At 49.3% G+C, this 16,198-nt stretch overlaps 1 protein-coding gene and 1 non-coding gene across 12 annotated transcripts in view; both read right to left on the bottom strand.

The window, feature by feature from the left end:
- The window catches only part of Dnm2 (dynamin 2), an 85,279-nt gene extending 72,843 nt beyond the window's left edge, over positions 1-12,436 (bottom strand). For 10 of the 11 annotated variants that reach the window (XM_051156021.1, XM_051156023.1, XM_051156022.1 and 7 more), the window contains exon 1: positions 12,103-12,436. In XM_051156021.1, the coding sequence (XP_051011978.1) occupies positions 12,103-12,263 (161 nt within the window). In that variant the 5' untranslated portion in view covers positions 12,264-12,436. The remainder of the gene's footprint in view (positions 1-12,102) is intronic. The other variant, XM_051156013.1, reaches the window with a different exon arrangement.
- Positions 12,437-14,472: 2,036 nt separating this feature from the next.
- LOC127198859 (U6 spliceosomal RNA) lies at positions 14,473-14,575 on the bottom strand. Its single transcript, XR_007831894.1, has one exon. It is a non-coding gene; the product is annotated as a U6 spliceosomal RNA (small nuclear RNA).
- Between the last annotated feature and the right edge of the window lie 1,623 nt (positions 14,576-16,198).

Here is a 16,198-nt window from a genome sequence, read left to right as displayed (position 1 = left end):
CTCAGTGGTAGCGGCCATGAGTTACACATCCTCAGCCCTGCCAAAAGTCAAAATTAAGGCAGGAAAGATGGCTCAGCAGGCAAAGCACTTACATGCAAACTTGAGGACCAAAGTCCAGATCTCTGGTACCAACACACTGCCAAGCAGATGTAGCTCCTGCCTGTAATGCCAGTGTTTGTGGGGGAGAGACAGGAGATCCTAGAACATGCCAGCTAGCCAGATTAGCAGATGTAGACAAGCTCTGTTTAAGTGAAAGACCTTTCCACAATACTCAAGGGAGACACAGGACAGCAAGCCCTGGCCTCCACACACAAGCACCCACACATACATGTAAGTTCACACATGCACATAAAACCTTTAGGACCTTGATACTTACAAAAGACAGAATATGGAAAAACAAAACCAGTGACTTCCAAGTAGGGAAGTGTGGCAGATGCCATGCTCACCAGAAGACCTCAGCCCTTTCTCCTCTTGCTGACTGGCATCATGAAGCCTACTGGATGGATAAAGGGGACCTAAGTAGTGTTCTTAACCAAAATGAAGAAACTCACGGGTCAACTGTGAGGAAAAAGCCAGATAAGCTAGAAGAAGTTACTGTTGCTCATGCTCTATCAAAACCCAAGGTCATGAGAAACTAGAAAAGACTGAGAGCCTAGAAGCAGCTGGACATGTGGTCCTGTGTCAGGAGGGTGACAGGCTGATGGCAGCTATGTGACAGGTGGCTTCCATCAGCAGTGACAGTCTCAACAGAGTCTCTAGGCTGTGGGAGTCAGACATGAGCAACCTGCCCCGTACCTTTTTAAATTGCATTATATTGGTTTGTTTCTGTGCTTGGAGGTGGGACTGCTATGGGCCTTGTTGGAGGAGAACTTGTGGAGTCTGCTCTCCTTCCAGCATACGGTCCCAGGAGCCCAGCTCAGGCCATCAGGCTTGGCAACGTACACCTTTCCCAGGCTGAGCCACCTGGCCGGCCGCTCTCTATCCTTCCTCCTCCTCCTCTTCTTCCTTTGGTTTTTCGAGGCAGGTTTCTCTGCGAAGCCTTGGCTGGCCTCATAATCACAGAGATCACCTGCCTCTGCCTCCCGAGTGCTGGGACTAAAAGTGTGTGCTCCCACCACCCAGCTTTCTGTCCTAGCTTTATAAGGCTTCTGTAGCCAGTCACCACGGCGCACACCTTTACTCCTACCACTCAGGAGGCAGAGGCAGGCAGATCTATGAGTTTGGAGCCAGCCTGGTCTACACTGGGAAAAACTGCCTCCAGCAACCAAAATAAATACATAAATAACTCTAATGTAATCTTAAAGCTTAAGTCTGTGGTAAAGCCCTAGAAGCTATGTCCAGTACCATAAAAAATTTTTTTTAATTTGAAATCTGGTGTGATTGCACATGCTTATACTCCTAGCATTCAGGAGGTGGGAACGGGAAGATCAAGCTACAAAGAAAGCTTGTCTCAAACAAAGAAACAAACCAGGCATGAAGCCCTACATAAACCGGGAATTGTGGTGTATACCTGTCATCCAAGCAGGAGGATCAGAAGTTTGAGGCCAGCATGGATTATATGAAACTGTCATTTTTTTTTTTTTTTAAATCTAGGCATGATTGCAGTTGTACAGGCCTACAATCCCAGCACTCAAGACTGAAGTAAGTTGTGGGGAAGGAAAGACCTGGTGTCTGTGACCTCAGCATAGGTAGGAGAGGGCAGGAAACACAAGCAAAAGCACAGCCTCAGCTTTGCATTTAACTCAGTTCAGGTCAGCAACATGACATGAGACCTCAAGAAAACTTCAAAAGATAAAAAGACTGTCTTCATCCTATGCCATGGCGAACCCCAGCTAAGCACCTCCCTAGAAAACAACTTATGCTCATCTCCTTGAAAGCCTGTGCTAGACAGTGTCCCCTGGCAGTGCCACCAAGGCAGACGCTGCAGAAGCCAGGCTTCCGCTTGGTTGAGGGGGAAGTAAGCATTGCAAAATGACAGCAACAGAGACCTACCCACAGGAAGACAGCTGAGTGGGGACTCCAGACACTGGTCACGGTCTCCTAGTCTTGATCTCTGCTTGGCTTCACAGGGTAGCCACGGAAATCTTAGCAAACACGCAGTCCCTCTCAACACAGTGGCACACACTTGCGGTGCCAGGACTAATGGTGGATGCAGAAGGATCCAGCCTTACCACTGGCAGGTTCTCTTCAGTTGGGCCTGCTGGGGGTTGGTATTTCAGGCCAAAAAGTTACCGTCCTCTAGAACAGTTCTCAACCTGTGGGTTACAACCCATTTGGGAGGCCAAAAGACCCTTTCACAGGGGTCACATATCACATACTTGCATAACAGTTATTTACATTATAATTTATAACAGTAGCAAATTTACAGTTATGAAGTAGCAATGAAAATAATTTTATGGCTGGGGGTCATCTTAGGAAGGTTGAGAAATACTGTTCTAGAAAGACTTCATCTACCAGTGCAGAAGACAGAAAGAAGTACCAGAGCCCGGACAGCCAGAGCTGTGTACTGAGGCCACCTCTGGGGCTTTCAGTGGGGCTGGCCTGGCTGTGCCAGGGTGTGTCACTCGGCAAGCAGTGTCACACTAGGACAATGCCTGCCTGCTCTACAGCCCTGCAAGTCTGGAGACATGTGTTAAGGGCAGTCTCTGGGGTGCCGCCTTCTTCACCAGGCAATGGGGATGTTCCTAGATAGTGTTGCTTCCATACCTGTGGACCACAGACTCGACCGTTAGCATTTCCATAATAGCAAAACAAAAAAAAAAAACAACCAAGCAGGGGTCCCAGGTGTAGTGACAGCGCCTGTAATCCCAGCAACTGAGGCAAGAGCACTGCAACCAGCCTGAGCTGCATAGCAAAACTCTATGCCAATAAAACAAACTGTAGAGGCCAGCGAGACACCTTCATGAATAAAGCACTTGCTGGCCAAACTTGAATTCAATTCCCAAAACTGAGGGAAAAGCCTGGGCATGGCAGTATATGCCTGTAGCCCTAATTCTGGAGGAGGGAGAAGGGCACTGTACCTTGGCACCTGGAAAGTTTGCCAAAGCCTTTATCCCAGCTTAGGAGGAAGGCTGGAAAAGTCTAAGTTAGGGGGATCTATAGGCAAGCAAGCCTCACGGTAAGGCCCATGAGGGAAGGCCAAGGGGTTGCTTTCCTAATACCCACTCCAAACCCAGCATCATGGACAGTTCTTCGCCAAGGAATTTTTACTGGGTGAGAGGGATCACACACACCGGCTGCCAGGTAGGTAAGGCACATGGTATGAAGTCTGTAGAGAACTGCCCATTAAGGGTGCTTCTCTCTCTCTTCTTTCTTTCTTTCTTTTTTCTTTCTTTCTTTCTTTTTCTTTTTTTTCCCTTTCTTTCTTTTTGTTTGTTTGTTTTTTGTTTTTGTTTTTTTGACACAAGAGTTTCTCTATGTTATCTTGGCTGTCCTGGACTCACTTTGTAGACCAAGCTGGCCTCAAACTCACTGAGATCCGCCTGCCTCTGCCTCTGCCTCCCAAGTGCTGGAATTAAAGGCGTGTGCCACCATGCCCAGCCACTACTGTCTTTCAACAGCATGATCACCTCAACTTCCCAGTGCTGGCCCAGCCCACCTCCACTCAACACACTAGGGTGGTCAGGCTGCTCCAAGCTGCAACTGGAAACTACCATGGAAAGATTTCTAAGAGGTGACCCTGCTCAATGGTTAAGTGCTTGCTACACAAGAGAGTCAGACTTTGGATCCCTAGAACCACATAATGTTAAGTGAGTGTGGCAGCCCTTGCAATCCCAGCCTAGACAGACAAGACATTGGATCAATGCCCAGAACGAACTGGCTAGCTAGACTAGCTGTATCAGTGAGCTCTGGGTTTGATTGAAAATCCCTGCCTCAATGGATGCAGTGGGGAATTTACAACATCAACCTCAGGCCTCCATGTGCACTCATTCTCACACATGCAAACACGCACACACACACATGCATACCACATACATCTGAAAAAATGAAAAGTTATTTTGTGGATAGTTGTTAAACTATCTTTTCCTTTGGTTTGTCTGGGTTTGGTTGTTTTGGTTTTTTGGTTTTTTGTTGCTGTTGTTGTTGTTGTTTTGAGACAGGGAAGCCTTGGCTGTCCTGGACTCACACTGTAGACCAGGCTGGCCTGAAACTCAGAGAGATCTGTGTTTGGACTAAAGGCATGTGCCACCATGCCTGGGTGGTTTGTCTGGGTTGTTTAAGACAGGTCTCCTGTAGCTCAGGCTGGCCCCCACTTAGCTGGGTAGAAGAGGTGATCCTTGAACTTCTATCCTCCTCCTGCACCTCTCAGGTGCTGAGACTACAGCAGCTTTTTTTCTTGTTATTGCTTTGGGGTTTGCTTGTTTGTTTGTTTCCTGAGATAGGGTTTCACTCTGTAGGCCAGGCTGGCCTTAAATTTATGTTAATCCTCCAACCTCAACCTCTCAAATGCTGGGATTACAGGGGTGAGCTATCACACTCAGCTTGGAAAACTAGTTGTTAACAACACAAACAAGGTGATCAGAGTTATCCAGGGTGGAGATAAGAGTCCGCCTGGGAACAGCAGGCTGACTCCACTGTGGAAGAGGTGCCCGATAGGACAGACTCCAGTGGTGGCCCGCACGAAGCTGGAAGAAGGGCAGGCTCCCACCAGTTCCTACTCTGCTCTGTCCTGAGTCCCATGTACCCCAGGCTATGCTAAATCTGCACAGGCAATCAGCTAACAGGTGTGTACAGGAGACATGCCTGCCGTTCCCTCTGTCTCCAATTCAACTGAGGGGCAGCCACATGACAGCAGGCACTAAAACCAATCTCTCACTTCTGACTCCAAACTATCTATCTCCATACTGCTCATTCTTCCAGACTGTTCCTTGTTCATGTACCTGCTTACCCATTTTCTTTTTAGTTAGGTCCAGGTCCCCGTCAAGTCTCCAGCACCTGGCCCATTAGGCCCAACTTAAGGCTGGACAGTTAAGACACACACCTGACAACCTAAAAGGAGCCTGGCCTTCATGACAAGCATTACTCTCCCTCTCTAGTCTCAGTTTGCCCACCTGGAACTGAAGGTAGTAAAACAAGCAGCAACTGTCTCCCACGGGCTGGAGCAGGCCTCAGCTGGTGGAGTGGTTCAGGTGCTAGCATGCAGCAAGCCCTGGGTTCCATCCCAGCAAGGAAGAAACCAGAATGATGGCACACATCTGGAATTCCAGCACACAAATGGATACAGGAAGACTGGGAGTTCAAGGTCATCCTCAGATACTTAGGAAATTCCAGGCCAGCTTGGGCTACATGTGTGTCTTAAAAGAAACAAGAGAAGGAAATGACTCAACACACATGAGCACATATTGCTCTTGCAGGGTGCTAGAGTTGAATTTTCAGTACCACATGGCAGTTCACACTGTCGGCAACTAAAGTTCCAGAGGGTCCAACTCCCTCTAGCATTCAGGGGCAACACAGCTGTATGGTGCACATAAACTCATGTAAGCACACATGCATACACATAAAAAAATAATAACAAAGCAGATGTTAAAATAAAGAGAAACAGTAAGAAACAAAGACTAGAGATAGAAGAAAGAAAGGGGAGGGGAGTTGGGATGGGTGGCACACACCTTTAATCTCAGCACTCAGGGGGGCAGAGGCAGGCAGATCTCAGGGAGGCCAGCCTGGTCTACAAAGTGAGTTCACAGAGAAGCTGTCTTCAAAAACAAACAAATAAATAAGAGAAACTAAATGAAAGCAAAGTGCTCACCTATCCTCTGGCTAAAGCTTAGGGTGACCCCACAGAAACTCCAGAATCATCGGGAAGCAGGAGTCTTTCTTGGTGCATCATCTGGCTCAGGAGGCACAATAGTGTCTTCCATTTGCTCAGCTTGCAGAGAGGTCATGGAAGTAGCTCATTACTGACTGTATTTTCTCCAAAAGCGTTGACACTTTAATAAGGGCCTAATTACAGCCAGCACTTGGCCCCTCCCCTGTAAATTAGGGTTCAGCAGATGCCCAAGTTTCTCCCAGCAACCAAGGAACCTGTCATTTCACCATTTGTATTCTAACCTGGCACAGCCTAGACCAGCTGCAACTCTGGGAAAATCCAAGTGTGAGGAGAGGAATGGGGTTCTCTCTTTGGTGACCAGCTATTACCCAGCTCTGGGAAATGTTCTCAGCTGAGTACAGTGTAGTGGTTCAGGCCTGCCACTGCAGCACTGGGGAAAGTGGGCCAAGGAATCACAAGCTTGGGGCCAGGCCGGGTTACATAGCAAAGACACTGTGTATTAAAAACAGAAGAAAAGCCAGGCACAGTGGCACACACCAGTAATCCCAGCACTCGGGAGGCAGAGGGAGGCAGATCGCCATGAGTTTGAGGTCAGCCTAGTCTACAGATTGAGTTCCTGGACAGCCAGGGCTACACAGAGAAACCCTGTCTTAAAAAAACAAAGAGATGGCTCATGGATAGAGACAGCTGCTGGCACGCCTGGTGACCTGGGTTGGAGCTATGGGACCCACAAATAAGAAGGAGAGAAACAACTCCTGCAAGCTGTCCTCCGACCTCCACATGCACTGTGCCACACACAGATCCGCCCAATGTCAACTCTGATCTCCAAATGCACATGAACACACAGCCTGTACACACAGCCACCAATGCCTACTGATGTGAGGAAAATGGGACCAGGCCCTGAATGGAATGGAAAACTGTCAATCAGGAGAGCAGAGCACTCCCAGCTACCCAAGCATCCAGTTAGTGACAGGGACAGGGCCTCCTGGCCACTTTCTCTCCCTGTTTCCTGCTGCCCAGGAAGAAGGAGGCCTGTGCAAAGCCCCACACAAACTCTTCTTAAACCTCATCTTTCAGTTCTAGCTTCCTGGCACCCTGGCTATTTCCACATCCTGGGATGCTTTTTCCAGCCTTTAGGACACCTCTCCCAGCTTCAGGCAGTCTTCTGTCCCAAGTCAAGAGTCAGCTGACTCCCCTGATAGTAATCCTCACTCACTTGCTCTATTTCCCCCAGCATTGTTATCCCTCACACCAGCACTTTTATCTAGTCTATGCTGAAGGTTATTTGGCTCAAGGCCATATCCCTGGGCACATGGGACAGTTGTGTTAAGCACTGGGAAACACTGTCCAATGAGCACTCACTCGCCTAAGGAAGAGCTACTGCTATCACATCCCACCAACTATTTATTTACTTAGGCAGGGTTTCCCTAGAGAGCGCAGACTGGCAATCTTCCTGCCTCAGCCTGAGTGCGGGGCTCTGGCCTGAACCTGGACCTCCTGCTCTTTCTGCCCCCATGCCCCAGGCTTCTGTAATGCGGGGGGTGGGATCTGGGGCCCCATTCATCCTAAGCGCTCTACCAACTGAGTGACAGCCTAAGTCTCTGTTTTTCTTTTTAATTTTTTGTTTTGTTTTTTCAAGACAAGGTTTCTCTGTATAGTCTGGCTGTCCTGGACTCACTCTGTAGACCAGGCTGGCCTTGAACTCACATTGATGCACCTGCCTCTGCCTCCTGAGTGCTGGGATTAAAGGCGTGAGCCACCATACCCGGCCTAAAAAAAACTATTATTTCAAACATCTTATTTATCCTCTTTGGGTCTGTGTCTATGCACGCATGCATGCATAAACCGCACAGAAATTGCTTCTTTGCTTCTACCATTGGGTTTTGGGGATCAAACCTAGGTCATAAGCTTGGTGGCAAACCCTTTACCCATTGAGTCATCCTTGTCAGCCTGTTTGTAGGTCTTTTGTTTTGTTTTCTTTTGTTTTGTTTTTTGAGACAGGGTTTCTCTGTGTAGCCTTGGCTGTCCTGGACCTGCTTTGTAGACCAGGCTGGCCACAAACTCACATCGACCCACCTGCCTCTGCCTCCCAAGTGCTGGGATTAAAGGCGTGCACCACCACGCCCAGCTTCTGTTTGTAGGTCTTACAGAGGTAGGATTCAGTCTCTTGCCAAAGGCGTCAGTAACATGCACAAGATGACTCCATAAGGTAGCCCCACTTCCTACTGAGGTAACAGACGCTGAAAAGCAATCCACTCATAGGAAGGAGCCCAGCCTCAGCTTTCCAGCTGGAGCCCCAACTTTCTGGGCTCCTGTCCAAATGGGGGAAAAGGGGATTGGGGGGGGGGTATTTCCAGCTAGCCTCTCTCTGCCAGCCCCTCAGCTAAACAGCAAAGGTTAGGTAGGAACCAAGTGCTCCTGAGAGCCACAAAACTATGGCCAGTGCACAAAGCTGGCTGGCCAAAGGTTTCAAATGCAAAAGCTTCCTAGAGTAGGAGCAGCCTTGGGAAGAGGGCCCAGCAAGCTACCCATTAAGTCAGCTCACCCCAGCGTGAGAGTCTTGTTCTTACTAATTTTTAACCTGTGGGAGCCTTAGCACAGGATAGCAGGCACTCTACCACTGCCTTGTACTGCCCAAACTACATGCAGCCCCATCTGACAGCAGAGAAAGATGAGAGGCTGCCTGGCTCACCACCATGCACAAAACTCTGGGTTCCATCCCCAGCACTACATAAATGCAAACGCGGTGGTGCACACCTGCTATGGCAGACCTCAGGAGGTGGAGGCAGAAGATCAGGAGTTCTAGGTCATCCTCAGCTACACAGTCATTTCAAAGCCAGCCTAGAATACATGAGTCCTGGGGGGGGGGGGGGTTGTTTGGTGTTAGGGAGCTGCGTTACTGCACAAGAATGAAGACCCAATCCTTGGCATGCATGTAAAGAGCCAGGCATCATAATGCACACTTGCCACTCCAGCAGTGTGAAGCCTCAGGCAGATCTAGCCTCCCGGTCTAGCTGGCCAGTCAGTCTAGATGAATCAGCAAGCCCCAAGTTCCAGTGAGAGACCACATCTAAAAAACAAAAAATAGAGCGGGTGCCGTGGCACACGCCTTTAATCCTACCGCTCGGGAGGCAGAGGCAGGTGGATCTCTGAATTTGAGGCCAGCCTGGTCTACAAAGTGAGTCCAGGACAGCCAAGGCTACACAGAGAAACCCTTTCTCAGAAAACCAACAACAACTGCAAAAACAAAAAAACATGAAGTAGATGGCTCCTAAGAAACCATGTGTGAGGCTGACCTCTGACCTCTGACCTCCATACAGTCATTCACAAACATGTGTGCATATACACACACAAAGGATACTGGGCCCAGAATGGCCAATCCACTTGGCTAAAGTCACATAGACAGCCAGTCATGGTAGATCCATGCTTGGTGCCTCGGGCCTCCACATCATTATCGTTACTCTCTAGAATCTTCTGGGTATTTTCTGGCTCTGTAGAAATCTGGACTTCATGTGAGACCTGTTACACACATTTCAAGCCCTTAACCCCCAGGGCAAGCAATCTGCATGCAAGCCCCTGCAGGGGGCTGGCCCAACTGGGACATCTTAGAGTACAGCAGTGTTCTTAGAAAAATCCAAGGCAGCACTGACAGGAAGCAGGCCGAGCTGTCCCCAGGTGCTGGGCTGGCCAGAGCCCTTGGCACACTCTCTCCTTTGCTCCTGGGTGCCAGCCAGATACCCACTGGACATTCAAGAACAGCAGAAGAAGGAAACACTCCCAATTCTGACTCTATTTAGTCAAGTTCACAGCAGGAAATAGAAGCTCTGAGTGGGTCTCACCAAAAAAGGCCCCTCTAGGCTGCGCAGGCATGTTACTGCACTCCAGAACAAAAAGATTAATGCCAGGCATAGTCGTGCATGCCTGTGATCCTGGCACTGGGAACATGGAAGCAGAAAGAGACTGCTACCATTTTGGGGCCAACCTGTGCTACACAGTAAGTTCTGCATCAGACTAGACTACAGTACGAGACTGTTTCAAAAAAGTTTCAAAAAACCAGGAACGGAAAAAAAAAAGGAACGGTGCTATACACCTGTAATCTCAGCATGCAGGAGGAAGAAGCAGGTGGATCCCTGTGCATTCCAGGCCAGCCTTGTCTACACTGTGAGACTCTATCTAAAAAATTAATTAGCAGTTGGGCTGTGGTGGTGCACACCTTTAATCTCAGCCCTCAGGAGGCAAAGACAGGTAGACCTCTGTGAGTTTGAGGCCAGCCTGGGCTACAAAGGGCTTCAGGACAGCCAAGGCTCTGTTACACAGAGATACACTATCTTGAAAATCTAAAAACCAGCCGGCCGTGGTGGCGCACGCCTTTAATCCCAGCACTAGGGAGGCAGAGGCAGGCAGATCGCTGTGAGTTCGAGGCCAGCCTGGTCTACAAAATGAGTCCAGGATGGCCAAGGCTACACAGAAAAACCCTATCTCGAAAAAAAAAAAAAAAAAAAAAAAAGGGAAAAAAAAATCTAAAAACCAAAAACAAATAAATAAATATCTATATATCCATATACATAAAAAAGTTAATTCAGTACCTAAAAGCCGCAGCCACAGAAAGGTCTGAAGCGGCTGTCAGTTTGGTGCTGGCGTCAGGGCCTTCCTCATGCTAGGCAATTGCTCTGTCTGAGCTACACTGAAAGCCCTCTTGTGGCTTTTTTTGAGACAAGGACTAACAATGGAGCCCAGGGTGACCTCAAACTCAAGCAATCTCCTGCCTCGGACTCTGGAGCGCCTAAGCTCGCAGGTGCACCTAATTCAGCCTAAAGCAATACTCTTAACATCCCAGTTCCTGCACCCTTGCATCAATCCTTATGTTGTTTGAAACAGGGTCTCACTATGTAGTAGCCCTGGCTGCCCTAGAACTCTCTATATAGAGTAAGATAACCTCAAATTCAGAGATGCTCCTGCCTCCATGACGTGCGCGTGCGTGCGCGCGTGTTCTAATACTAGGGTAGGTCACTGTGGCTCACTGGCCAGCCACGCTAGCCTATCAGTGAGCTTTCGGGCTAGGACAGAAGGTCACTGATATGGCTCAGCGGATAGAGGGGCTTGCCATATAAGCCTGATGACCTGAGTTTGATCCCCAGGACCCACATAAATGTAGAGGGACTTCACAAAGATGATATGCTCTGACTTCTCCAAGTGCACCATGGCACACACTGGGACACACACACATGATAATGTCCACAACAAAGCAAATGTTATCACTTGGGCACACGACGTAGCATCATACATGGAACACTTCCTGGAATGGAGAAGTGGTGCTGTGTAAGAGGCAGAGGGGGAGGGGACAGGAGTAAATCAACATCCCTCCTTCACTCACTTCCTGGATTCTAGAAACAGCTGCAAGTGGAATTTGCCCACTGGACAGATGGAACAAGCGGAGGCTCCCAGAGCTGTCTGGAGGGCATTCCAAGCGGGAAGCTTTAGCTGAGGAGCTAGCTAGTAGGGCCAGGAAAGAAGCCTGAGGAATGTTTCTTCCCAAGTCCCCCACTTTCTGTCACTCAGAAAGGCTGGGACAGGCAGGGCTGCCTGACTGGTAAAGGAGAACAGCGGGGCGGACAGACTAATGGATGGATTCACTTGGAAGACAGGAGCCAGTCAGCATAAGGAAACGAGATAACAGAGGCCCCTGAAGTTCAAGCACTCAGATGGCAGAGGTCAACTCGGGTAGGCAATGGGCACAGATGGGCACTTGCACACAAGAGGTCACCCTAAACAGCTAGCCAGACAACAGTGGACTTCTGGATAGGTCTAGACAGATGGGGCAACCAAATGGTCCCGGTAGGACGCCTGTCCAGAACGGATAAACTGCTAACCAGACAGTTGAGAAAGCTCTGGATAAATACTCGGCCAGAAAGACCCTAGGGGTCATCTTCCATGGCTAGCTGGGTGGCAAATGCTATCTTCAGCAGCACAGACACCAAGATATTCAGGTAGCAGGAGAAAAGAGGAGTGGATCTATCCTGGATCACAGGCAAAAGCAATGTCAGAGCTCCCCCAGCAATAGCCAGGACTAGATGTACCAAGAGGAAGAGGTGTCTGCATTGACTGTCTTGCCCAAACCTCACCCACCATCACCGACCAGTCCCCGGCCTGGGTCTGCATCTCCAAGTCCCTGCGGAAAGCCATGGAGACTCTTGCCACAGACATTCCCCACTGCCACCGGTCCTGCGGCGTCCGCGAGCCACAGTTCCGCCATTCCCCGCCCGCCCTCCGCGCCCTAGGCCGCCGCCCGCCCTCCCCGCCGGAGCCCCAGAACCGCCGCCGGCGCGCTCGCTCACCGGCCCACGAAGTTCTCGAGCACCGAACTCTTGCCGGCGCTCTGGCCGCCCACCACGGCGATCTGCGGCAGGTCCAGGTGGCAGCTCTGGCCGATGGAGCTGAAGGCGTCCTGCAGCTTGTTAACCAGCGGGATGAGCTCTTCCATCCCGCGGTTGCCCATGGTGCCTGCCTCCGCCCCGCGGCACCCCGGCTACGACTCGCGGCTCCGAGGCGTCTGTACTCGTTGCTTCCTCCTGCTCTGCTCTGCCAGCCCGCCCGGGCTCCCCTTCGCCGCGACGCCCGCTCCCGGCTCGGCCTCACAGTCGCCGCCTCATCCGGTTCTCAGGCGACACCCGACCCGAGCGACCTCCCCTCCCGGTCTCCGGGGCAGAGCCCGTAGCCCTAATGCTGCTTCCAATTGGTCAAGAACACTGCCACTCAAGAACGTGAGCCAATAAAAAAGGCACGAGGAAGGGCTAACCTCACTAGTTCATTGGGTGCTGAAACTGTCATTCTTATGTGAAAGCCAATAGAAGTGGAAAGCAGGTTGTCAGGCCGGGGAGGCGTGGTCTCGCCGGGGCCTCCGCTCACTAGGTTGATTCAGGTTGGCTTATTGGTCGCAGGAAACACCAGCCTACCAATGGTGTAACGAATCGATCCTTAAAACATTTGATTGTCACTTTACACTAGTTAGTTCCGTAAAAAATTCTCATTGGTTGATATAAATATCACTTCCCTCCTCCAACCAATAAGAGAAAGGAGAGCCGCAATCTTTTTGTGCAGTTTCTGTACCAAATGCTGGCTACAAATTCTCAGTGATCCTCCTGCCTCAGCCTCCTTCCTGCTAGGATTACACGATACTAGCTTCCCAGTCCCGATTCTCATCGACAACGGTGTCATAGAAATTCTCCCCAGGTTTCCTGGTATTTGTTGCCAATTTATGATATTATGTTTAAGCAGAGTGCTACAGTACTTAGGGAAGCACATCTTGTGACAAGGTTCAGTGATTGTCAAAGCTCCGTTTCTAGGCTGTAGTGAAAACTTGTGTTTGAAAGCATCGCAGGCCGGGCGTGGTGGCGCACGCCTTTAATCTCAGTACTCCGGAGGCAGAGGCAGGCGGACCACTATGAGTTCGAGACCAGCCTGGTCTACAAAGGGAGTCTAGGACAGCCAAGGCTGCACAGAGAAACCCTGTCTCGAAAAACCACACACACACACACACACACACACACACACACGCACGCACGCACGCACGCACGCACGCGCGCGCGCGCACTGAGTTTGGTTTCCAGTACCAGCCTAAGTACTTCCAGTTCTAGAAATCCTCTTTTGACCTCCACTAGGATCAGACACAAGCACGATGCACGTGCCTACATGCAGGGAAAATCAACCATGTACATAAAAAATTAGTTTATGCAAATAATCTTAAAATTTACATAAAACAACATTTAATTTTTTAAAGACTTATTTTTATATGTGCCTGGTACCCACAGAAGTCAGGAAGCATCAGATCCCCTAAACTGGAACCCTGGATGGTGGAAAATCACGACGTAGGTGCTGGGGACCAAACAACACCCGTTTCCTAACTGCTGAGCTACCCAAGCCCAAACTTTACTTTTACATGTGTGGTGTTGGTGTTTTGCCTACATGTATGTTTTCTTCACCACACTAGTGCAGGACCCAAGACCGGAAGAGGGTGCAGGATACCCCGCAAACCGGAGTTATAGCTGTAAGCTGCCGTGAGTGCTGAGAATTGAACGCTGGTCCTCTGCCAGAACAGGTGCTCTGAACTGCTGAGCCCCCTTATTTTCTTTGCATTGTGTATGTTTATGCTGCGCGTGTTATAGGCACGTGAGACAGGAAGAGGGCATGAGATCCCTGACGCTAGAGTTAGAGCTGACAGCCGCCTGACTGTGGGTATTGGAGTCACCTCCGGGCCTCGTTTTTGTTTTTCTCACCTGTGTGCCTGCAGTACACTGCCTGTGCGTGTGCACATTAGGCATTGACATCTCTGAGTCTGGAGCTGGTCAGTTCAGCCGGGCCAGCTGCTGACTCACCCTCTCAGAGCTCGAATTACACATGCCCACCACCATGCTTGGGTCTTCTTTCTGGGTACCCCATCCACCCATCCCCAGGAACCAATATTCCAGTCGTTCCTGTTTCTTCAACTTTACTATATCCTAGATCTTTTTTTTTTTTTACGATGTATTTTTATTTATTATGTATACAGTGTTCTGTCTGCATGTACCCCTGCAAGCCAGAAGAGAGCATCAGATCTCATTATAGATGGTTGTGAGCCACCATGTGGTTGCTGGGAATTGAACTGGGGACCTGTGGAAGAGCCTGTGCTCTTAACCTCCGAGCCATCTTTCCAGTCCTAGATCTTTTCTTAAAATATGGAACGCTTCATGAATTTGCGTGTCTTCCTTGCACAGGGGCCATGCTAATCTTTGTATGTTCTAATTTTAGTATATGTGTTGCAGAAGTGAGCACTATCCCAAATCGTTTTCACTGCCCAGTGCAATCTGGGGACCCACTCCCCAGTGCAAGAATGGAAGGACTCTATTTTGCAGGCAACATTAGGGGTTCTGGGAAGTGCATGTTGGGGAGGGGGGAATGGTGGCATTTGCTTTTGATGGTGCCTCATTGGCTGTGGTTGGCCTTCAGTTTAGATCTACCTGTAACTCTGAAGTGCTGGAACCACAGGTAGGAGCCATCACACCTGGCTTATTAGAAACAAGGAGCTCTTTGATATGCCAGGGTCCCCTCCATATTTGTTTCCTTTTGGGGGGGATTTTGCTTGTTGACTTAAGACAAAGTCAGTATGGCTCAGGCTAACTGTTATGTACTATGTATCCCAAGCTGGCCTGCAACTCCCAATCCTCCTGCCCCAGCCTCCTGAATTTAGGGATTATAGCCATGTACCACCATGCCAGGCTGGAACTGTTAATAAGTAGTAATTTGGTGCCTCTGTGTACAAATGTGCTTGAGTGGGGAGCCCAGTGAATGGGCTGGAGCAACAGACATTCTGGAAAGCAGCTGACAGCAGCAGACGCTTCGAGAGAAGATGACAGCGGGAGACCCTTACCCAAAAAAGAAAAAGAAAGAAAGAAAGAAAGAAAGAAAGAAACTCAGGGCATTAAAGCCCACCCTCTTTGCCTTATTGGCCCAAGGAATGAAGTGATATTTGTATCAGCCAAAGGGAAATTTTAGGGAGCTAGAAGCCAGACAAGAAATTGTTTAAGGAACATGCTTTAAGCCCAGGTTCCAAACACATGGGGTTACAGTTGGCAAGCATGGCGTTGCAGACTTCATCAGGACTGCAGGAGTGTGGAGACGCACACAAATCATCCACACTGTGATCTAGCAGAGTGTCATATGGAGACTATAAGAAAAAAGCATATGGGGGCTGGAGAGATGGCTCAGAGGTTGAGAGCACAGTCTGTTCTTCCACAGGTCCTAAGATCACTTCCCAGCAACCACATGGTGGCTCACAACCATCTATAGTGAGATCTGGTGCCCTCTTCTGGTGTGCAGGCCCACATGGGGGCAGAGTACTGAATAAATAATAAATAAATAAAACCTTTTTTTAAAAAAAGGAAAAAGTATAAGGTTGGAGTGTGACTCAATGGAAACAGTGCTTCTCTAGGATGCCTTGGGATCCATCCCCAGCATCTGAGCCAGGTATCCAACAGGATGAGAGTCAACGTCATTCTCAAAAATATAACAAGTTTGGGGCTGGAGAGATAGCTCAGAGGTTAAGGGCACTGACTGTTCTTCCAGAGGTCCTGAGTTCAATTCCCAGCAACCACATGGTGGCTCACAGGCATCTATAATGTGATCTGATGCCCTCTTCTGGCATGCAGGTGTACATGCAGGCAGAGCACAGTATACATACTAATAAATAAATCTTTTTAAAAATATATCTATAGATATAAAACAAACTTGAGGCCAGCCTGGGCCACCAGAGACCCACTCTCAAAATAAATGAATAAATAAATAAATAAATGTAAAATGGGCTGGGCAGTGGTGGCACATGCCTTTAATAACTCAGGAAGGCAGAGGCAGGTGGATCTCTTTGAGTCCAAGACAGCCAAGGCTACTCAGAGAAACCCT

This window comes from Acomys russatus, chromosome 14 (genome assembly GCF_903995435.1).
Source record: "Acomys russatus chromosome 14, mAcoRus1.1, whole genome shotgun sequence".
Lineage (NCBI taxonomy): Eukaryota > Metazoa > Chordata > Mammalia > Rodentia > Muridae > Acomys > Acomys russatus.
The sequence above is the reverse complement of the archived record's forward strand: the minus strand, read 5'-3'. Positions and strand labels throughout refer to the sequence as shown.